The sequence below is a fragment of the Gavia stellata genome, chromosome 4 (genome assembly GCF_030936135.1).
Source record: "Gavia stellata isolate bGavSte3 chromosome 4, bGavSte3.hap2, whole genome shotgun sequence".
Taxonomy (NCBI): domain Eukaryota; kingdom Metazoa; phylum Chordata; class Aves; order Gaviiformes; family Gaviidae; genus Gavia; species Gavia stellata.
In genome coordinates this window covers 71,033,789-71,057,516 of record NC_082597.1, presented here as the reverse complement: position 1 = coordinate 71,057,516, position 23,728 = coordinate 71,033,789, and the positions used below count along the sequence as shown (strand labels likewise).

General features: G+C 38.3%; 1 protein-coding gene across 1 annotated transcript in view; it reads left to right on the top strand.

Moving 5' to 3' along the window:
- EPS8 (epidermal growth factor receptor pathway substrate 8) overlaps nt 1-23,728 on the top strand; it is a 136,013-nt gene that overhangs the window by 102,921 nt on the left and 9,364 nt on the right. Inside the window, exons 11-19 of the mRNA XM_059816288.1 lie at nt 402-528; nt 883-971; nt 4,525-4,599; nt 5,235-5,383; nt 7,006-7,189; nt 11,431-11,564; nt 15,258-15,369; nt 16,269-16,412; nt 16,720-16,755. Coding sequence (XP_059672271.1) covers nt 402-528; nt 883-971; nt 4,525-4,599; nt 5,235-5,383; nt 7,006-7,189; nt 11,431-11,564; nt 15,258-15,369; nt 16,269-16,412; nt 16,720-16,755 — 1,050 coding nt within the window. The remainder of the gene's footprint in view (nt 1-401; nt 529-882; nt 972-4,524; nt 4,600-5,234; nt 5,384-7,005; nt 7,190-11,430; nt 11,565-15,257; nt 15,370-16,268; nt 16,413-16,719; nt 16,756-23,728) is intronic.

The following is a 23,728-nucleotide window of genomic DNA, read 5'->3' as shown; positions in this document are numbered from 1 at the left end:
TTCTGACATTCAGCAAATAGCTGTAATACTTTGTACTAAAGGAGGTTATGAAGTTATACTGTTTAGGAAAATGCTGCCCATTCAAATAGTTAGAATTTTTTCATGTGCTGTGAGAGAAAATGTGATGTGTGAACAAACTGTGTAACTGCAATCTGAATTTAATAATCTTGTTGCTCATATTTTAAAAACGTCCAGTGGCCCTAAGTTTTTAAAAATCTAAGATTTAAAATACTTTACAGGTGTGTAAATTTAAGAACATAATTAATCTAAATATGGAATGTTCTAGCATGAACTTTGTTCCGAGGAAGTTGTTCGTGTCTGAGAGTGCGGTCATTTTGATTTCTGGAGTATTTCTGCTATAGATTCTGTAGAGAAACTGTTACTTTTCTTTTCTCCCGTAGCAAATTCTGAACCATATTTTGGATGACATTGAGTATTTTGTTACCAAACTTCAAAAAGCTGCTGAAGCTTTTGCTGAACTTTCAAAGAGGAAGAAAACTAAGAAAAATAAAAAGAAAGGACCTGGAGGTAGGAGTTTTTACTGCACACAATTCTGTTTCTCTAAGGATCATTGAAGTAGCTAGCAAACGTGTCTTTTTGTGTTGTTTTTTTCATGAATGTAGTAATTTTCTTTCACTTTGAGCACAAAAAGTCCTACGCAGTATATTCTTAGAGGGAAACCTATGAAAATCATTTGCTTGAAGTCAATGGGGAGTGACTAATTAGATGTGACCACAGAATATGCTCACTGTCTTGGTTCTATATTTACAAAATTCTGTAAGTTGGTAAATTTATTATGTATTTATGTTTACTATACCTGTAATATTTATAGAAATTATATACCATATAATGGATATATAAAAATCTCGTTTTTTTCACCAGAGGGAGTTCTTACTCTCCGTGCAAAACCACCACCTCCAGATGAATTTGTTGACTGCTTCCAAAAATTCAAGCATGGCTTCAATCTTCTGGTAAGTGACTGCTAGTGGACATGGTGGTGTGAGGCATGTGATAACAGTTTTTTCCTGGGATAGCTGATGTTAAGTATAACACGATCTTTGTTTTCCCTACCACTACAAATTAGTTTGGGTGTCAGTTTTGCTGCATTGGTTTTCCTATGTCTTATTCTACTAGTACAAAGTGAAGAACTAAAATTATGGTGAAAGATGAAGGGGAGAGGAGGAATCAGTAACATGATGGATTTGCTTTGTAGTTATTTTTAAGTTGGGTTTTCTTAGAGGTTCCTGCTATTCCAGAGGGTGTAGGTGCTTTATTGTTGATACCCCTGAGGGGGCTGCAGAAGGTTGTCTTGTCTTTGGGAATGCGTTAATTAAGTTTTCTGCCTTCTGCCTAACTTTCCTGGTGACTTGTCCGGAGAAACATTGTGGGTCTTAAATGCTCTACTGCTGCCAGCCATGCAGAGATGGTCACTCCATCCAGGGAATTGTGAGCCTGAGTCTGTGTTGCCTTGGTCTCCACTGATCTTTCAGAAGGAGCAAACCCACAAGTATCCTCTTCAAGGATGCTGATATACCTGGAAATGTAATCTTGTTTCATTCTTGGCTGACACGCGGTAAGATAGGTCAGCTGATACTTGACCGGTCTTGCACTTTGACCATTTCCTTCTCCATCCGAGGTTGAACTGAGGCAAGAGCAGAGCTGGACACCTCTGGCCTAGGTTGGCCTTTGAGCTTTGGGATGCTGCTCCTCAAGTTCTCTACACAGTGACTAGATGAGCGTATTTCTTTTTCAGCTTTGTTGTGTTTCTTCTTTTCCTGGTTCTTTAAAGCCTTTTACTTGGGAAATTTGAGTTTAAATTGTAAAAGAATTTCTAGGAACGTCTCTGGGAATCACGTCTCTGTTGCGTGCTTGCCAGCATCACCAGCTGTGGCCTTAATTTAGTTTTATTCAGCTATGCCCATCAGACTCCCTGTGCTTATTGCCATCATTACATAGAACCTTTCTGGCCTCAGAACGCTCCATCCGACAAATTGCTGTTGCTTTATAGGTTCTCAACAAGCAGAGGTGCTAATTCAAGAGCCTTCTCCTGGCATCTCCTCTTCTGCAAGTGCTATTAAAGGAAGGCAGCAAGTGGGACACCTTCAAAGCATTTACTCTCTCTTCCAGTTGCTGGGGAAGCTATGCCAACGGGGAAAATTTTTCTTGCATTCACTGAGTCACATCAGCTTTCTTCTTCCTCTTGGGCAATGAAGTCTGATTGCAGGGCTGTAGGAGATATTTAGAAATGTTAAGAATATGTATTTTTTTTAAAACCCCATATCAATTGCTGTGATTCTGACCTTAAAAGATTGCTGTTTTGGGGGGGATGGATGTCTTAGAACATGCTGATCCTTCTCAGTAGTAGTGCTTGTAAAGTTCATCTTTTTCCATTCTTACTTCTTACTGTATTCTGCATTTAAATCAGTTTTTCAGTTGAGAACAATGTGCGCATCTTTGAACCCTTATCTTCTGTGCAAAAAAAGAAGCAGTTTGTGTTTTGGTGCTCAGCAGCATCTAGGACCTGGTTTCTAATGTTGCTCTTGAAGGGCTGTGCTGTAACAGTGCTTTACTTCAGCATCATTGCAGGAGCCACAAAAGCTTGAAATTTCACTTCCTGGTGCTTTATGTCAGACATGGAGAACTGTATAAAATGATGAATCTAGTTTAAAAATAAAATGAGTAGCTAGAAGAATAAAATCTTTGCCAACAGAATGGAAACTGTTTTAAAACACCATGCTGGAAGCTCCTAGAAAATGCCTACCATCTGTCAAAAAAACTTTAGAAAGACCTAAAGTAAGTTGTTATGGCTGAAGAACAATGTATAGGAAGTTACTGGAAGTAAAAACACATCCTCCTTCTTTCTTCATTTGGAGGCACACTCTGGAATGCTAGATGTAAAAGTAGAATGAGGCTAGCCAAAAGCAGTTTGAGGAGCAGATGGCAAGATGAAATAAAAACTGCTATAACTTTTTAAAACACATTCTGGCATGCTTCTTACTTCTGGAGTCTGCAGGGCCAACGGGTGATCAGTAAATAAAAGAAATACTCCAAGAAGCTTTATCAGAGAAAGTATATCGTTTTTTAAATGCATATATTTACTTGGAAAAGCTTGATAGGGGACAATATGTTCATGAAAACCATTTTTTTTGGGGGGGCGGGGGGACGACACACAAGAGATTATCTGTTTCAAATTGAAGAACTGGTAACGGGTTAAAGAACAGCAAATCAAAATGGCAAGTTACAGGCAGATGAATAGAAGCCCTGTTTGAATGGGCACCATTCATCCATCTATTCCAAAAACTAAGTCAGCAAACCACACAGTATGGTGTGTAACCTCTCTCAAACTGCCTTTCTTCCAGAGGAAGAGAAGTGGTTAAGCTCATAATGCCTGATAATCTTTAAAGCCATTCCAAGGATCTGAGGGACTATGACAACCAGGTACCCCTGAGGTACCCACACATGGGATGCGGTTTGTAGGCAGGTATATTAAATTGAGGAAGAAGCAAACACGCACCTTGCAAAACAAAATAATGTCTACAGATCTATCAATTCTTTGATTCTGTTTCTTTGGATTTGCAAAACATATCCAGCAAGGTTGCACATCCTGAAATTCTTAAAGAAACTGAGCTCCTGTGAGGTTGAACGTAGCTTCTTAGATTCTTGTTTGGTGAAATAGAAAACAAATTATAGGACTAAAATGCTGGTTCTCAAAGTGCAGTAAATTCAGCAGTGAAGTCTCACACATGCCTCTGCGGAGGCCTTTGCTGTCCAACATATTTATGGGTGTTCTGGAAAATGGGGAGTGTAGAACGTAGAAATATCTCATGACAGCAGATAAAGTGACAGATGAAATTCAATATTGATAGATTTGATAGAGTCATGAACAGGTAGGAAAAAATATCATATATAAAAATAAAACAAATCAGAACAAAATGTTGATGTAATACAGATTCCTGGGAGAATGTCATCCGTGTTCAATGGTGATCGACCAAGAAAATGTTAAGAACTATTAGGGAAAAAAAGAAAATTAATAAATAAATACCATCAATATACTGTTATGTTCCCTGGCCTTATTTTGTTCCCAGTGTAGCAAAATGGAAGGAGACACAGGGAGGACAAGAACGCTCAAAGGAATTACTTTAGCTTGGAAAAGACCAAACAGAGGAAGAATGTTATAGATCTGTAAATGGTTATGAGTATCACTGTAAAAAGCAAGTAGAGAAGGATTGCTCAGTTTTCATTTGGAAAAGAACTACAGAATGCTAATGAAACTGAGAGGTAGCAAAATTTCAAAGGAGATAATTCAGTTGCAGAACTTCTTGTTTTGCACAATAGGTGCTAAAAATATACATGGATTCAAAAGCGGTTGGATGAATGAGCACTTGCACTTAGTGGATGTCGCAGGCAAAACACTGAGCTTAGGAGGACCTGTGGCCTGACCAGGGATGGCCATTCTTATGTGAAGTATTTATTGTCATAAAAGTTAAATGTTTCTTAAAATGTATCATTTTCCCATTCCTTCAGGCCAAATTAAAGTTCCATATCCAGAATCCTAGTGCAGCTGAACTGGTTCATTTTCTCTTTACTCCACTCCATATGGTAAGGTTTTATTATTTTCTCGGTGTTTTCCTTCAGAACTCTTGTATTTATATGATCAGTAACCTTTTCAAGGATAACAAGATTGAAATGTTGTGTCCCTGGACAATAACTAAGGAGAAAGGTGTGTATCTCAGGATGAGGTTCTCTTCAGAAAATAATTTATATTATTATATTATTTATATTATTTTATATTATTATTCTGCGTATATTCCCATCTATTGAATACATTTATTTAAATCATCTTTAGCTTTGTGTGTTACAGTTTGCCATTGTAATTTTTAATTAACAACAAAAAATTGAGATAATTTACATAATGCAGGAGGAGAGTTGAAAGCATAGCCATATGTCTGTTTAATGGAAGTACGTGTGGTTTTGATCAGTAGAGCAAAAATAACATTGCCAAAAGTGGGTCTAAATATAAAACGGTTGGTGACCAGAACAGCAGTTCTTGTGCAATAAATGGTTTAGTTAATCTGTAGGACATTAAGACACATCGAGAAGCTAACAAAGTTTGGGACGGGGGGTGTTGTTAGTAATAACTGTTTCCTAGCAGCGCTGTAGGTAACTTATATTCACAGTAACGTCCTTGCTGACAATGTGTATTTTCTTTGTATTATTTTAATACTTGGATTTAGGTGGTACAGACAACAGGAGGTCCAGAGCTTGCTGGTACAGTACTCAGCCCCCTCTTAACAAAAGATACGGTAGACTTCCTGCGATATACTGTCACCAGTGAGGAAGGACAGTTATGGATGTCATTGGGTGACACATGGACCAAAGCCAGGTGAGGAAATGCCTTTGCATATTGTAGAGATGATCTCTAAACTCAAGTTGATTGACATGACCTTAACCAGGTTATCCACCCCCCCAGTAAACTCAATATTCATTTTCTAGGCTTTGGACTCTTCAGAAGTTTTTGGAAAGGAACTCTTTAGCCTCAGTGGGATTTGGGAGGAGTTTGATTTTAGGGGTCTCAAGCAGGGAGAAAATGGAGACAGAAATTTTTGTTTTGTCCATGGTATCAAGAACCTCTTGACATAACTTCTTGCGGTCATTTTTTCTGAACTATCCCTTGCCTGTTTCCAGTTGTTTTTGACCGTTATTTTTCCAACGCAGCTATCTGGACTTCATTAAAAATCAATTTGAAGCAGGAATTGCAGCTCCTTGTGATTGCCAGAGAGCTTAGCCCAGAAAAGCACCATGTGCTCACCTTTACCTGCTTCAAGCTCTGCTGGCTTCATAGCAGCTTGTGGTGGGACTGGCAGTGGAAATTGCCTCATAGGATTGGAGCCCCATGTGGGGAAAATGGATCACTGGGTAAAATAATGGGCTTCTTGTCTTGGAAGTTACTATCATCATTTGTTTAGTCCATCCTGAAAAAAGTTTAATGGAAAGAGAAGTAGCTCATGTTGAGCAGTGAGGAATGAAGCACTTAGAATATGGTTGGTTGACCTGTGCAAATTAGAAATGATGGTCTGATTGATCTCAGTATCCAGAGGTACACTGTGGTGTGGTGTAGCAGGAGGGGTGAATGATAAAACTCAAGGGTTACTGACTTAGCTCAAACCTGCTAATGGTCTAGTAATTGCTGACTGCTCCTGCAACTTGTGTGACTGGCAGCATTTGTCCCTTAATTTTTAGCGCTGTCAACAACGAGACTGTTAAAAGACTGTAATGTACATTGCCAGTTTCTGCTTCCACGGTGAAGATACAGTAATTTATATTGCAGGACAGTGTCTTATGTATAGTGACAAGGCAGAGCATGAAAGCTTTAACTTAGGTATTTTGTATTACAATAGGAAATGCTAATAGAGCTCTGAAAAGTAATGCAGTATTTTAAAAAGATCAATCTGGACTATAAAACAGCAAATGTGATGATAATTCTTCTGTCTTGGAGCATGTAGAGTGGGCTTTTTTGTTAGTAAAAGCTATTGTTTAACTTTTTGTTTTAGGTGTAGCTAGGCCACCTAAGCTTCTGTGCTTCATACCTGCTTTTCGGGCTTAGAAAGTAGGCTGTTTCTTTGAAGTCTTTTGTCTGGTGCTTTCACACAAATAGAGCATTGCAATATTTTTCCCCATCTAACAGTTAAAACAAATCCTAGATTTGTTTGTGATTAATTCTTCTATTACTCACCCTTTGCTACAAGACAGAAATTTGTTGTGTTTTACCACTGGCAAGTCCTTACCACAGGAGCAGTTTCTTTCTGCAGGGCACAGCAGGGAGCATAGTTGTGGTCAATAAATGTTTTTAGACTTTCTGTGTTCTAGCCCAATTCTGCCTGTACTGTAATCCCAGCCTCTCCTCTGTACTAATAAAAATTCTAAAGCATTTCAATTTTTAGGAAACGTATTAAACCAATATTTGCATGGCCATTGATACAGATCTCTAATTTACTTTTCATACAGAGCGGACTGGCCCAAAGACCATTTTATTCCACCTTATGTCCCCCGTTTCCGAAATGGTTGGGAGCCTCCTTTGCTGAACTTCATGGGAGCTCCAAAGGAGCAAGAACTCAATCATTTGGCTGAGTCCGTGGCAAACGTTGCAGAGCAACAGCGGAAGCAAGAAATGAAAAGACTGTCAAATGAGGTAGGTTACTTGTGACAGTGTTCTGTAAATTAGCTGAAGGCAGCACCAACTGCTTCCTTCATAAAGAAAATACTCTGTGACATTGTTGGAGTAACCATGCTCTGATGTCTGCTACATCAGTGCAAGCTCAGTATACTTCTATTAAAGTTACATGAAATCGAATACCTGTTCAGCCACCAAAAATGTGATTAGGAAAAATACAAGGCTTTTGCCTACTGCTCTCCTTAAACTTGGTGCCTTTTCCTGCCTCAGCTGGGAGGACAGTCCAAGCCCCTACGGTTCAGTTTGATTCTTGTCGTGTGCTTTCAGATCCTATTGATTTTGATTATATATACTTTACACAGACTTTGAACCAAAGCGTTCTCAAATGCGCATCCATGCACAGGCACACAGACAAAAAGAAAAAAACACCACTTTTTAAAGAATTTTGGATTTAAGCTACTTCTTCACAAACGTGGAATTTAATATTCCTTTCATTAATTTCTTGATACTTTCACTGTATTGCAAGAAAGTATTCGGAGGTGCTATTGGAGTAATGCCATATCAGGTAATTTAAGCCTACTTCTGAAAAACAGCTGCCAATTAGAAGACTTGTTGCACAGGAACATTTTCCCATCCTTTTCTCCCAAGAAATGTGATGAATTTAGCAAAAGATAAGCTATTCTGTTTAGAGAATGGAAACATGCACCACCATCTAAAGCCTTCAGAGAAACCGGAGTGCGTTTTCTGACTAACTCTGTTGAGAAGCAAAGAGGCTGACTATTAAGATTATATCCCCTACTTTTTCAGTAGAGTTGATCAGAAAATGTTCTTTCATTCATGTGAACATTTTAAGAATAAAAGTGGATTTTGTTGCTTTTTTATTCACAAAAAAAAGCTATTGCCTTTTTAAACATATAAAAGTTTTTGTTTCGGAAGCTTTTTGTTGTTGGGAGGACATAAGCTTTTGTTTAAAATTTTAATTTTGTTTTTCTATGCTAGCTTTAATTTAAATCAAGGTCTAGCTAGTCCAAAGTACCCTGTTAACAGCTGTGATATGGAAGTGCACCTAAGAGTTTTCTAGGTTCAGTCCATAGCCTTTCCTATCTTCCTTGAGCAATCCACAGCAGTACTATATTCAGAGTACATCTTAACGCGATGATACTGGATTTTATCTTTATTTTATAATGGTGAGCTTGACAAATCTGTTAGTGACAAAAATGCACATATGGAAGAAGATTCAAGGGAAGGATTTCAGAAGGATTGCCTGATTGCCATTTGTGCTTTTGAAAAATATTTGTCATAGTTGCCATTTTGGGGTTTGAGCAGGGTTCAGCTTTCCAATGTTGAGTTATTGCAGTGAGCATTTGCTCACACCCCTGTGCTGGGAGGTCCTGAGCATCTGTACAGGGATGGGGCCTGGAGATGGTTAAAGCTAAGAAGGAAAAACAGTTTCTACCTCATGCAACCTTCATCATGAAAACAACCAACATTCAAAATATTTCTATGGTTAGGGTATTTGTCTCAGATGTAGGAGATGTGTGTTCGGTCTTAGACAGGTATAGCTGAGTTCATAACATACTGTTTATTGGCTGCTGTGGGGTGGCTTTCTCTTGCAGAGCAATTCTCTTATTGGAGACAGAAAGCTTCCCCAGCAAGAGTTTAGCAAAAATGCCCATGGAAATCTTGTCACAATAAAACGTTGTTTTCATGAAAATCCCTGTTAGTCAAAAAAAAAAAAAAAAGCTCTATTCAGCTATAGAGATGAACAAACTAGGTAAAAAGTCTGCCAAGCAAAGGAGGATAACATGGTACATATTTGATTACTTAAAACACTGTTTGGCTTTACACCTACAAAGATATACAAGAATAAATGGACCAAAACTGATTTATTGCCTGTGATTTCTTTTGAGCAAAAAAGCATTTAGTAAAGTCAGTGGGCACAGTAATGTGAAATGTAGCCGTTGCCATTGCTGTCACGCCATTCCCTAGTCATCTCCCAAAAAAGCCTCACCAAACATTGTCTCAGTGTTTCACTGCTACTCTACATTTCCATGCAGGCAGGCTTTTTTGTTTACATTGTGCTCCTTCTAAATTAAAAAAAAAAAAGTATTCAGAAAAGAAAAGCATTAATTTTTCTCTTCTGATGATTGTCAGGATTTCATTTATTATTTATATATGTAATAAGTTAAAACAAATTTGGAGGGGAAAAATACATTGAGGGATTTTGGTTGCTTGTGTTTCAGGGAGTTGGTTTCATACTTTTTGGTGGTGGTACTGTTGGTTGGATTGGTAATTGTGCTGACTTAGCATCTTCGTCTTAATCTTCAAAAGACCAAAAAAAAAAAAAAAAAAATCCCAGTTGACTCCAGGCGTTTGTGTGTGTGGCACCTGGGATGGCTGGCCTTAGTTTCAAGACTGTCGCTGATTCCCATGTGGTCTTGGGCAAGTTGTTTAACCTTGGTACCTTGGCTCCCTGCTATGGTGCCTCCTCAGCACATCCCTAGGGGGAAAAGCGCTGAGCTGCTTAATAGCCGTGAAATGCTGCAGGTGCTCAGCTGGAAAAAGCTGCGCGAGTGCAAAATGCTGTTTGTCTGCAGCAAAAGGACCGCCCTGGAGTGGGTGATACAAGAATAGTTATTCTTTCATAAGTCTGCTGTAACAGGTCATCTAACGAAGAGTGCTGGAAAAATAAGATGAGAATTTAAGTGTTCGTCTCTTGCTGCTAATTAGCCTTGTGTCTCAGTGTGGCATTGCTCTCCTGAGGACCGAGGCTGAGTGTCAAGAGCTGTGCCGTGCTGGGAGGGGAGAAAGGGGTGTGTTGAGCCGCTGCCCTCTTGGCTGGGCAGGGGCTGCTCTGGCATCTGGCAAAGTGTAACCCGCTCATGAGAACCTTGTTCTTCTTGCCATTCCTGAATCTTAAGATGTAGCCATACACACAGCTCCCACTGGAGGGGTTTCAAGGTGGAGTCAGCTCAGCGATAAGCAGGAGTTCAAATGGCAGTGAAACAACGGGGAACTGGGGATAGAGAGTCCAGTGAGGCTAAGGCAATGCTTATAATTTGTGTGTGAAGTAGAATGAGTTCCTGCTTCCTGGGTGTCTTTTGATGTAAGGTAAAGCTAGGTGACACTTGAGATTTTTTTTCAAAGAGGTCTTAATAATATAGTTTTAAAGAATATTCCATGTGCATGGGGCTTTTGTGTGGTTTTAATTTCTTTTCATAAACCCTAAGCCCCGTAGGCAAGTGTCTCTGGGTGCCAGGTCAGATACTTGGAGGTAGAAATTAGGTGAGTGGTTTTTCTGTGGCCACACAAACAGAAAAAAAAAAAAAAACCAAAAAATCCAAAACAAACAAAAAACCAACACCAAAAATACCAGCAAACCAGGCTCAGAGATTTGGCAGTTTCTGATGAATCTCAGCTGTTCTAACTTGTGCAGCTGGATGGTGGTATAAGGAAAAGATCTAGAATGAGCAATTTCAATAGAATCTCCAGAAATTAGCTGCTTAGCTTGCTTTTGTTTTGGGGAATGGTGGTTAAAATAATTCTGACTTGGAAGCAGAGTATCATTTCTGTGTTTAAGGTGGGGTTTTTTTAATGGACTGCTGTTTAAAATATATATCCTAAAGCCTTGAATATTCTTATATATGTACTTGTGATAAATTGTGATTATTTTCCTTCATTAAAATCCTTAATTATACCAACTGTCACATTCCTTTTTGCATTTCTTCTTTGACTATAGTCATGTTCAGTGAGAGGGTGACATAAATGAGCCACTTGATATTATCCTGCAATAGAGTGATAATTTTACTGGGAAGATTTTTTTTTCTTATACAGACTTAGAGTTAGCTAGCTAGAGGTTTCTGGCTTTAAGTGTATGTCTAGACCAAAAGCTCAAAGCGGTTTCTCAGTGCAGTTTATTTTAAAGCCATTCAGCCATTGTTTATAAGTTGTGTTGCTGTAGTGATATCTGAGAGATGACATGGACCTTGCCCCAGAGAACTGGTTTTTCTAAAGAACACCCACTGCAATATTAATGCAGTGGGATGACTTAGCATAGAAATACTTTTATTCTTATTCTTTTGATCTCTCTGTTTATGTATTTGAAATGCACAAGTTATTAACTTTTCATAGCAGAACCGTGAGCACCTGAGGACTCGTGGATGCTGACAGGGACCCTAGGGGTGCAGGATTAAGTGAACTGGGCGGTGCCGCTGATGACACTAATTCACTTTGTGGCTTTGTTTCTTTTTGTCTTCCAGCCTCCCGGTGTTCCCGACTACCCTCCCTCCGACGGGTATGCATTCAGTAACACAGTTTACAAAAGAGGGCCTCTGCTGGACCAGGGGGCGGCTGTTGCTGCCTTTAAGCAAACTGTTAGCCGACATGTAGATAGGTAACACTGAATCAACGGCGTACGTGGTGCTGTGGATAACTGTCCCGACTTATTGCTATTGGGGTGGCAGTGTCTATAATTACCTCTGGTTGTGTCTGGAGCAGATCATTGTTTCTATGGGGAAGAGATTCTGGTTAGCCGTGGGTATTCTGCTTTTGCATCTCTAAGGCACATCATTAAGACTCTTTTAATACAACTTTCATGAAACTACCCTGTTTGTGTATGCTGTTAAATCAACGCTTTTGTCAAAAACGATATAATGGAATTCCAACCCGATTGAGAACACAGCATCCTCCTATTTGGGTTCACATTTTATTTCTGCTTTGTTTCATGTATTCAAATATACTTTTTGCTCTTTTCAGAACTACAAAGAATGACAAGTTTGCTCTGAGATTCATCTGTCCTTGTTTTGAATGATTGATTTGTTTAGCTTCTCACTCAGTGCTCCACAGTCTCCTGCTTTTTTTTTCTGGGCTGGTGCCTAAATATTCACTTTCAGAATAGTAACTCCTCGTTTCTTCCATTCTCTTTTTCAAACGTTACAAAAGATGCTCTGAAATGTTTGCATAGCAATCAGTGTCTTTTTGCACATCCTCTTTCATCCCCTTCATTTTAGCATAAATCTGAATAGCTTGACAAGATCAAATGTGGCAATCCTTGGAGTCTTGGTCTTGTCTGTGGGGAGAATTTATACCCGTACGAACTGTGGAAGTAAAGCAGTGTTGGAATTGCTCCCCCATGCCAAACCATAGTCGGTATACACCTATGAAGTGTATTTTAGCTTATGTGCTATGGAAGGTGTTTAAGTTCTTGGGATCGGATTGCTGGTTAAAACAACATTAATATAACTCTTTTGATGAAAACCTTTTCATAACTCCTAGTTTTGAGCTATGTGCTAGAAGATCCTGTTATTCTGCATGCAAACATATTCCCACGTGGTGTGCAGAGTGAAGACTCAATTCTTTTCCTGAACTTTGGATTTATTCTTCATAACAACAGCAGTAGTAGTGATCTCTAATCGTTTTCTCAAACTTGGTTACTTTCTGAGTTCTTGTCTCAGGACCAGTCAGCTTGAAATCTAGATGACCTGTACTCTAAATTCCTTTCTCTCTTATCTGTAATGTGATAAGACCTGTTTTGTCCTTTCAGAGTAAGAGTACTCCATGCAAATGTTGTTGCCTCCATTTCAGGTTTAGAGAATGGGGCTTATTGCACTGAACTATTGATGATATCAGTAGATCTGGCTGCAACTGAAAGAGTCATCCAAGCCTCCTTTATGGCGGATAAAGAGAAATGGGTGTTGCTGAGAAGCTGTTCGTGTAAGGTGAAATTAGTCTTTTGAAAGATATGAAATGAGACATGCTGTAGTGGTGCCTGTTTCTCACCACTGATTGCAGGAGGGAGTCGAGATGGCTGGTACTGATGCAAACATCCACAGTGTCCCTCTATCTCCCAGTCTGTTCAACACGACACAATTCAACACGTCCATTTGCTAATTGGCTCTTGAGACATACAGTATGTGCCTGGTAGGAGCTCATTATTGGGGGAAAGCTGTTAATATGTATTACCCCAAGTATCAACCGTTTAAAGGTAAATTTTAAAGCATCTGTGAAGAAGGAGGTTGAGGAGTGGGTTTGAGGGAGAGAGTGAGAAATTCAAGCTGACCCTTTCAGACATCATTTGCTGGTCCTTGTTCAAAGCTGGCATTCCTGATGAGCGGTCTGAAGGCAGTGACTGAGCCACTCACTACCTTCTGAGGGACAGGTAGGTTACACCTTGTCCAGGGAAATTTTAATCACAGGGAACTTCAGCGAGCCTTATTCCAACATGCCAGGACCTCCAGTAAGGTGCGCTTTCCTTGGGTGATGTAAACTAAGCATCAGGATCTTAAACTTTCATTGTGACATGAGCTATATCGGGGACTCCCTCTGATGCTGAACAAGTACTGAATAGTTTTTCAGCAAGTTGTATAGTGTTTCACAGTAGTATGCTGTGTAGTTTGGTTTTGCGCTGTCATTTGTGGAATAGGCTCTTGAGCAGTGTGCACAGGGGAGCAGAGGGCTGCAGTTAGAGTATGTCTGATAGGCAGTGAGAAAACACAGCAGAGGATGGATGGAGAGAAGCGTTGAGAACATTTGTGCCCTGAGTAAACTGTTTGGCTCATTAAGCTGGGTGTGAAGAATTATGCTCTCTTCAGAAGCGTACAGTCACTGACTGGACCATGTTCTGGGGATGTTGCTGTTGATTGCAACAGAGTGGAGTAAAACTGAAATGTAAGCATTTTTTAGAATTCTTCCTGAGTTACGTTTTTTGAAGCGATCAGAATTGTCAGGTGTGGACAAGGTAGGAAAACTCAGTGAAATGAGTTTGGAAAGGCAGACTAAAAGTAAAAGTACTTTCAGAGGTACATTAGTCATATCCCTGAAATAGTAAGAAAGGAGTTCAAAATTATATGAATTTTGAGTGGGTGGCAGAAAAAATTGGGATTACTCGCACATCTTTCAGGCTCATGACAGCTATTCTGCAGGCTGGGGTTCATCCCATGTTTTTCACTCTCTCCTTAGACACTCTCAGTGTTTTGTCTTTCTTTCAAAATAATCTTTCAATTTAAACATGACTCTTCCTTTGTTCTGCTCTTCAAGTCAAGTGAGACAGTTCTCCACAGCCATGCAATAGCTAGGTAACTACTGGATTGCTCAGGCACACCTGGGACCCACAGTTACACAGCACCAACATCAACAGCCACCTGCATTTGTATCCCTGCGCTGTGGTGTTGTATGCAGCATTTCAAGCCATTGATTGCTTCATGTTTTCATTATCTGTTTGGATTTTTTTTTTGTTTTAACTTTACTACCTGGTATGGATTTGGGTTGTTGGGTGTAATTTGCAATAAGTGAATGGGGTTACTGTTTCTTTTGGACCTGTTTTGAGGGGGCTGGGCGGCTTCACACCTTGAAGAGATACTACGTCAAAGAAACTAGTAGCTTCTTACCCAAAGGTATTCTCAACAGGTCTTTCCTCATGGAAACAGACAGACACAGAGTTTAACTGTGGTATGCCTTGTTCTACAATGAACCCTGTTTGTAACTGCCAAGAAGTTATTTTTCATTTTTAATTATCCAGTAACTTGAGATTGATAGAGTGGATGGTATCTTATGGTCAGTTAAGAAAACTGATCTACAGTAGGCGAGCATTTTTTAGAGTTTAATTCCATTGGTGTTGACGGCAAAACTTTATTAATCTTTTATGTATTTGAAACAATTTATGATGAACATTAGAAATACAGTTTCATACAAAGCACAAGAAATCAATTATATACTAGGTATAGTCATTTGTTTATATGGCAAATGACTGTCTAACCTACTGTAGGAAAACAGACTAAATATAGTCTACATGTTTATTTTAACACAATGGCACCTGCTAATCTAAGTTGTTATACACCCTGCAAGCAGTAAGCCGATAAAGATTACTAGTTCTTGAGGTCCTAGTAGGTCAACCACTTCTTTCTTTTGTTTCTTTTTTTTTTTTTTTTGCACTTAAATCAGTGTTATGAATAGGTACTTCTACAGCAGCATCATGTTATGATGCAGTTTTTTTGTTTAAAAGTTTTGCACGCTGTTGGAAGAGGGCATTTTGTCTGTTTTTATTTGCTTGAATTTCTCACTGAACAATAGTCTGATCTTTGCTTTGCAGAAACTATGAAGCACACAGTAAAGCACAGACCAAGAAATATGCCAAATGCAAGTATGAATTTGTGGCGAGAAACAATAGTGAGCTTTCCGTCATGAAAGAAGAGATCGTAGAGGTAATTTTTTTTGCAAAGAGAAAACATGATTTTCTGGTACTACTCAGAGCTGAGGCTACCTTTGCTGTGGGCAGTGTGGTTGTCCTTAATGATTACTTCAATGTCTTTGATTTATCTCCCTTAATATGGAAAGTTCAATTAATTTCTATTGCATTGTAGACAAGATAAACGGAGATTCTGCGCTGACTTATGAATTGTTGCTGTAGAGATCCAAGCTTGAAATATATTTGTGTCTTCTCTAGTGTTGCTTTTGAAGGCCTCATTTGGTAGTATTTAAATAGCTACCTCTGGGAAACACTATCTGTGTACGCATAGGGCACAGTGAAAGACTGTCCTTTCCTGGAAGAGTTCGTACCCTGAAAACTACTCACATTTGGAAGGGAGGGAGCAACAAAGAGAGAAAATGTTGTGTATGAGATTGCACGGCAGGTCGTCAGATGTCAGTCTTCTGGGCATCCTGCTCCAGTTCCCTGTTTACTCAGATGTGCTCTCTCTCCAAATTTGTGCGCTCCTAGAATGATGCACTTTTCCTTGGGTTATTAGTAGTTACTTACTCCTTTTGTCAACAGCATGTAGGGTGTCTAGTTGCCAGCCTCTCTGTGCAGCTATTTGATTTTCATTCCACTGTGTTGTCCAGCACATGTCTGAGTTTACAGAGTTTTCTTCCATATTTTATCTTGAGAGCAACGTTTTGAAAAGTGCAGTATTACCACGTAGGATTAGTGATGGTGATAATCTAGGAAGCCTACAGGGGTTTCTTAGGGACATCTGTGTAAGATCTGTTGACAATTGTAGAACCTGGCAAAGTTATGGTTTTGTTTTGAAACGATGCACGGGTCTAAGTACTGGCAGGAGGAAAGTCATAAAAATTATGTAATTAATTTACCAAATTATTTCAGATTCTGGATGACAGAAAGCAGTGGTGGAAGGTTCAGAACAAAAGTGGGAGCACAGGCTTTGTGCCAAACAACATTTTGGACCCTCTGAGGAATCAAGAAGGTAGTCTAGGATGGTCAGAGCCTGCATATACCCGCACCATCCAGGTACCGTCCATTCCTTGGGGGTGAAACTTCTTTTGAAGTGTGCATGTGTGTGTGGAGGAGATTCACAGGAAAGCTAAAATATCTGCATGTTCCACTGATATGTCAAAAGATTTGTATTTTTTTTACAGACTGAGGCTGATTTCTGTACTGCATAGAGTCTAACATGAGGATAAAGTTGATAGAGATACAGCAAAATCTTTTCCTTTAAGGGTTTTTTTTCTGCTTATTTGCTTAGAGGTGGTAATTTCAATCCTAATGGATGTGTATGCATTTATTTTAATTGCAAATATCCTTTGCGGATTGGTAGCTGTTGATGCCAAAGAAGGAGTTTGAATTATTTAAGGTAGGGTCATCTTTGTTTCTCCTAGGAGAGTGAACGCTAGCTTTTCTTTTTATTTTCTGTCTTTGTGTGTCTTTATATTAGTCTTGAATTTATTTAATTATTGTAATTTTGGAGTCATAAAAAATAGGCGTCTTTGCCTTTGAATTCACAAAGCAAATATTTTTCAATTACTATGTCTGTGCATCAATAGCACTCTGTTCTCCTGACCTAATTCTGTTTTTCTTTCTTTCATGTTGTGGTGTGGAATTAAGATTTTTTTGTTGTTGTTTCCTTTATAGGTTGAACAGAATTAGAGGGTAAAATAGTAAAAAAAAAAAAAAATCTTACGTCAGTGCAATTGTCCACCTCAGTAAGGATATACAAGATAAAGTTGTAATGTGTATTTTTAGACAACATTTAAGTGGGCCGGAGGCTTGTAAAATAAGAGGTTGTATTTTCTAAGACCTGTTTCTTCCCTTTTATATCTAATGATTTTGAAAAATTAGGCAAACAAGTTTGGATTAAGCAGAAATACTGGGCCTGCCTCCGAATCAGACTTTTTCAGTCCAAATGCAGACCAAACTTCTATTGGAACTTGAACTTTAATTTAATTTAATTTAATCTAATATTCATTCCTTGTGCCTAAGCACTCCAGCTGATGACTGAAAAATGAGAAATGCTGTAATGTTACCTGCTGCAGAGTCATCCAAAAGTCCCAATCGACGATGTCAGTGTGCCGGATTCTGTGTACACAGCCATCTATCGTGAAAGCTGCAGCTTTTGCAGTATTTCCAGTATTGCCATGGATAGAGAAAGTCTCTTGAGAATCAAGTCCTATGCTATTTCTGGCACAATAATGTAGTAGACCTGTCTTGAGCTTGGTGGGCTTGAATCAGACCATTTCTGAGTTTTTTCCTATCCCTAACTGTTTGCCTATAACGTATGAGCTCATTCTAAATTGATTATGTTTTTTGCCTGTCTGTGAGATGAAGCATGCATCTAGAGTGCTTTTCAAAGCAGATCTGGCTTTTTTTTCCTTCAGGTGCATGTCATTTTGTGTGTTTGGAATTTGCCAAGAAATCCTGAGCAGACTGAGTACAGTTTTGAGTAGGGGTTCTTACGCTATTCTTTGTAATGCACTGCAGGTTTTGAAGTTTTCTATTTGAAATAATGACATGATATGAGAAATAATAAAATAATCATTTTCACAAAGTACTCTCCATGGACCTATGAAAATTAGGGTTAGAGAACAACATTTAAGATAATTTTGTTTCTTTGCCCTCTGGAAGGTTGTTCCCTACAGCTTTCTGATATTCAAATGTGAGCTTAAAATACTGTGAAATTATTTAGGAATATAATGAATTAAACAGGATAGAGGGAGTCTTTACCAAGACGTGTCTGTAATGTTGTTCTTAACTTTATGGTGATTGTTATAATTTTAGCACTCCTGAGCATGCTCATTTGTCTGTCCCTGTGACAGATACATGGTTCATTTGGGATCTGTTTGCATAACCCTATTTAATTTCGTAACAGCGCTATGAGACATTGCTGCTATTTCAGAGAGAAATGAGGCATTGAAGGGATGACTGCCTTGCCCAAGGTCAAACAGAACTTGTGGGCAGAGTAGGAAATTGAAGTGGATCCTATCAGTGCCTTTGCCAGACCCTGAACATGAGCAGGCTCAGTGCCTGGTGCTGTGCGTCTTTGCCCGTCTCCTAAGTTGTCTTTGGTTTTTGAAAGACTGATTTCAAAGTAGTTTGCCTGCTGCGGTAGCCACAGATAAATGTTAGGTAGAAGGTTAGCATATTTCTTTACAGACTAATGGCCTTCAAAACACAGCTGACCAAAGGATGTTTCCAGATTATTAGGAAGGATTAAGGATTCCATTGAAAGAGATGAATTTTTTCATTCAATTATTCTACAGACGGACACCCTTTCTCTGAGAGCTGGATGTCTCATTATCACAATTATTCTCAGAACTGCAAAGTTTATTTTACTCTCACTCTGTTCCCTCTCCTAGTGACCTCTGAATCCACACACTAGATTAGATCCTGAATTTTCTCTCAATCCCTTTCAGGATCCAGGTCCCAGGTAGTTACATGAAAGCGCTGAATTGTCTAAGATGATACTTGCAAGAACATTGCAAGCAATATCCTACTTATTTTATCATCTTTGTGAGTCAGAGGCTGTAACACTGTCTTTCTTCTGGTTGGTTGAATTAGTTCCGGGAAAACAGTATTTTTGCTTTTTTGGTAGTTTTGTACATTTAGGAGAGCATTTTGCTGATTGTTTATATTTTAATGTTAATTATTGTTTATCAGAGTTTCCTGTGGTGTTGGTCATTTAGTGTGCCTTTTTATTGTGAACCAGCAGTAGTACTTCACCATCCCATTATGTGTGAACATAAACAGTTTCCCAAGCACTCTGATTTCCTCTTTTGTACAAGTATTGCTGGTGAACCTAGAAGATAATTAATCATAATATTTCCTCTTTACTGTGCATTTTATTGTCTTTCTTTAATGCTCTTGAAAAAGAAATTTGAGGAACATAATTGGGATAGAGGTGTGTGTCTTGGTGGGCATGTTAATTGATCTCATGACACCCTTTGTAAGGTGAGACAGTTATATTATCAGTGATGTATATGAAATCCTGAGGCACAGAGAGTAAATGTTAAGCCAAATGCAGTCCTGTAGTCTTATTTTAAAAAAACGTGACTGTCCACGGAAGTGTGACAGTATATCTAAGAGGCTTGTTTATGGTATGTAAACACCAAGACAAAAGTCTCCGCCTCACTTGGGACATGTGTCCTTTGCGTTTCTTGGAGATCTACCATCAAAACCTTTCTTACAAGTCTCTTTGTTTAGCAGCTCACTTAAAATATCTCTGTGGGAAGTTGTTTCCCCTCAAGCACAGCATTTGTGCTCCAAGTTAGTGTCACAGTGTCATACTCACTTTTGCCTGCTGCTGTCTTTCCTGCAGATCATGAAGTGTTTGATAATGAAGCAATGCAGTTGTCAGGTGTTCATTTTGCAGTGGCCAAAGAGATGTCATAATTTTGGACCAAGAGCCAGTGTCTCTTTTACCTCATTTCAAATCAAATGCTCTTTAAAGTTGCCATCGGGCCAAGACTTTTTGATGGCTTTAAAAAAAAAAGTTGTTTTCTGACCAATTGAACATTGATCCAATCCCTAATTATGGAATGCCACTTACTATACAAAAATGTACTGAGTAGTTGTAAAAAGGATTTGATTAATGATAGGAATTAAAAGGCTCCAGTTTGTCCATTTTTTTTTTTTTTTTTTTTTAAGAAATGGGCACTAATCCTAGCAAATAGCAATTTGAATAAGTAAATTCTCTCTAATTTTCTCTTTCTTCCATCCTAATGTACTTCTTGCTTTCTGGCAAGATTCTAGTAAGGAGGGTTTGTAAATACAATAAAAACATAACTTCTTTATACCTTGCAAAAAGCTAGTTAAGTGTCTAGTCATGGGATTTTAATAGGCAGCTGTTTGACTCTGCATAATAGCTGAGCTCAGCAAAGGAAACTGGCGAAAGATGTTGCTTGAAATTGCTCCACCAGTCTTGGGTACCTCATTGTCCCTTTTGGGTGAAGACAAGTAGTTAGTCCTCTCTTCTTTCTTAAAATGAGTCTCAAGAAAACGTCCAAACCACGATGCTGTTGACAGAACGGACGCTGAATGCTCTGCAGCCCTCCTGGTGAATTTCTGTCACTGTGCAAACTGGAATGTGGCACTAAAATATTCAGAAAGAAAGTAAATAGGAAGCTCCATGTTTGTGTTAACTTAATGAGAGCATTTCCCAGCACTAATGCTGGTTATGGTTGTATCCATTGCCTCTTCAATGCTAAGTCTATATTTGCCATAGTTTGAATACACATATTCCCTGGTTTTGATGCCAAAATGTACTTGAAAATATGTTGTTCCCAGTTTTTTTACAGATCAAGAATTAGGGTTGATACCATTAGAACTTTTACTCAAACTTATTATTTCGCTTGCATTAAAAATAGATCAGATCATAATGAATCTTGATTTTTGACAAGATGCAGCCTGTAGTGTGTTGAAAAAAAGCTTTGGGACCTCTGTTTTTTTCCTGTAAAAACAATGATTTTCTGGCAAAAAAAAAAAAAAGAAAAAAAGATCTAGTCCCAGCAAGCTTTTCTGATATATCAAGATTTTTAATGAGTGCATATCGTCACTGTTTCAAATAATTTAAAGGATTTGTTCCAATTACATGAGTTGAGGATTGCAAGTTTATTCTTAAAAGGAAAAAATCTGAGGAAGAAGGAAAAAAAACCCCAGAATTGTTCCATATTCTGATGGCTGTCAGCAAATTAGTGAGTACATGTCTGTCAGCAGCGACCTTTACCTCATTTTCTAAGCTAGCCAACGTTTCTTAAGCTAAAATAAGTTTCATTTTTAATACCTGCTGTGACTTAATTCTTGTTGTTCTACAGTTGCAAGTGTTCTCTACATTCACCTTATGATCTTCATTCCATTGTTAGTTGTTTGTTTGGGTTTTGTTTTTTATTAAGCCTCTTTCTAAGTTTCTGTCTGGGTATGTGCTTTGAAAAAAGCTCATTGCTTATATGGCGTCACATATCTATGTTTTGTAGCCAACACTCTGTTCATTATTCAAAAGAAGAAAATGAGAATAACTCACTACGTGAGTTGCTTAGTGAGTAAGAAGAGCACTTTATTAGCGCTGATGTTACTTTGTTTTAAATTGCTAATGTGTATGAAATTTCAGGAGTGTTGTGTGAGGCAGTTACTTTTTACCTTTCTGACAATACTATTTGATGTGATTTATACTGTTTTCCTCACAGCAATTGCTGGGAGAGCTTTCAGAGGTAAAAAAAATCACTCTTCTGATATTAAACCTCAAAAATTACTCTTTTGGACTATGTAGTTACCAAATTCCATAGTGCATGCTTGTTCTGTTTGTAGCAATGAATAGGAGTGATGGGATGAATATGTGGATGTCCTCAGAAGATCTGGAGTTAAAAAAAAATTGTTAAAAAAAGAAACTTTAAATGTGATTCGAATGTATAATTGGCTTTTGGGCACTATTCAACAAAATGTGAAGTGTATTTCAATGTGGTTTCATCTGTAAATTTAGAATTTGAGTGATGCTTCCAGTTTAATTTTTATTTTCACTCCAGCAAGTTGTTTTGATGAGGCTTGTGATTGCAGTACAACATGATTTTGAAACTACATCAGTAGCATCCATTGAGAGCTACATGTAGTGTTTAGCTATTAGTTTGTCTGGATTATGATGGTGGTGATGTGCAGTTGATGCCTTGGTTTGTAATGATTCCTCTCTACCCTAAAAAAAGCCCTCCTTTTTCCTTGCATGTTGTTTTAGAAGGTCGGGGCACACATGAGGGTACATTGTGGGGATAACAGTCTAGCAGATTTAAAAAATATCTGAATATCATTAGAACATTTTAATATCTGTGAAATTTTTAAATTCGTTAACAAGATTTTGGATCTACCATAGTACTTCTACATATCATAAATTACGGTATATTTACTATATACCTAGTAGGGCACTCTCTTTCCACCAAAGGACAGGTTTCTTAAATATACATTATTCTGCCTGTTCTCTTTTATATTATGCATTTCACTTTTCTTGGCATTTGACATTTAGAAAAGCATTTTTTGTCTTAACATTGAAGTAGTAGAATACAGAAAAGTCAATCATATGATTTTCTTTTATTTTTTTAATCTCCCCACAATGCACTGCACAAGGTGGACACAAAATAATTGAGATTAATGCCTTTGAACAACTAAATGCTAAGGAAGAAAAAACAAAATGGTTTAATGGGAATGTATTGTAAGACTATATGTTTGCTTCAGTAGCTGACTACTACAATTTAAGCAAAAAATTATCTAAGGGAAACAAAAGACTTCTTTCCTAGGCATAATTGACTGGCCATAGAAGCTGGTGGGATAAATTTTCTGCTGTTGTAACTCAGTATAGCTTAGCTGTAATGGACCCAGTTTATATTCACTACAAAATGCCCTGTCCATCAGTTAGACGTACTGAGTTGGGGACTCCTGTACAAGGGCAGTTGCTGACATTTAATGACAGTTTGATTGTTGTCAGGGCAGTGATCTGCTGCTCAGATTCTAATGTATGGCTCCTACAAATATTTCCCTGCTTGATCTGCCATAAACCCTCTGCCTCCAAGGAAATAGAGAAATGTATTTCAGGAAGGAGCAATCAACCTGGGGAATTTACTTATCTATTTTCATACCAAAGTAAGCAGACTTCTCATAACTAAGAAATGAGGCATCCCTATTGAGCAAACAAACTTTAATATTAAACTTACCAGCTGTGTTAGTCCAAAACTGCGGAGAGGGAGCACTGTTAAGAGTGAGCTGTGGAGTTGGAACTGTTTGAAAGAAAAGGGTAGCATAGGTTGCTTATGAGCTTCTGAGCTTGTCTGTCATTGGGATTGCTTTGGGAAAACACATGGGTCTTCCTGTAACTGCTGCCATTCTAAAGGCAAAGAAGAAGAAAAGAAATTATTCCCTGCAGTTCAAGAAACAATGTGTTATCCCAACCTCAGTGACGTTTGTAAGTTAAAACATTAGTCAGGCTTAGGTGTGGCTGGATACATTCATTTTTCGTTATTTTTTACATAACATCCCTACAATATACAGTTTTACACTGATAAAGTCCAACAATTCAAAAATTTTGGAAGCTGTTAAAAAATGCCAGGTAGTAGAAGTTTGGGATTTAAAACCAATTTCAGTTATAGAACTCATCTGTTTGAAAGAAAGAAACATGTTTCAGATGATGCCATTGCTGTGAATTTTGTGTCCAACAGAGAAGGAAATTGATTCCAAACACTGATGCCAAATCAAGTTTTGGCAAATTTTGGAACTGTATCTGGCAAGTAAGATGTCTCTGTGTAATAAATGAAATCAGTTGGTGCAAAGCATCCCAGCATTTTCTGCAGAAACCTGAG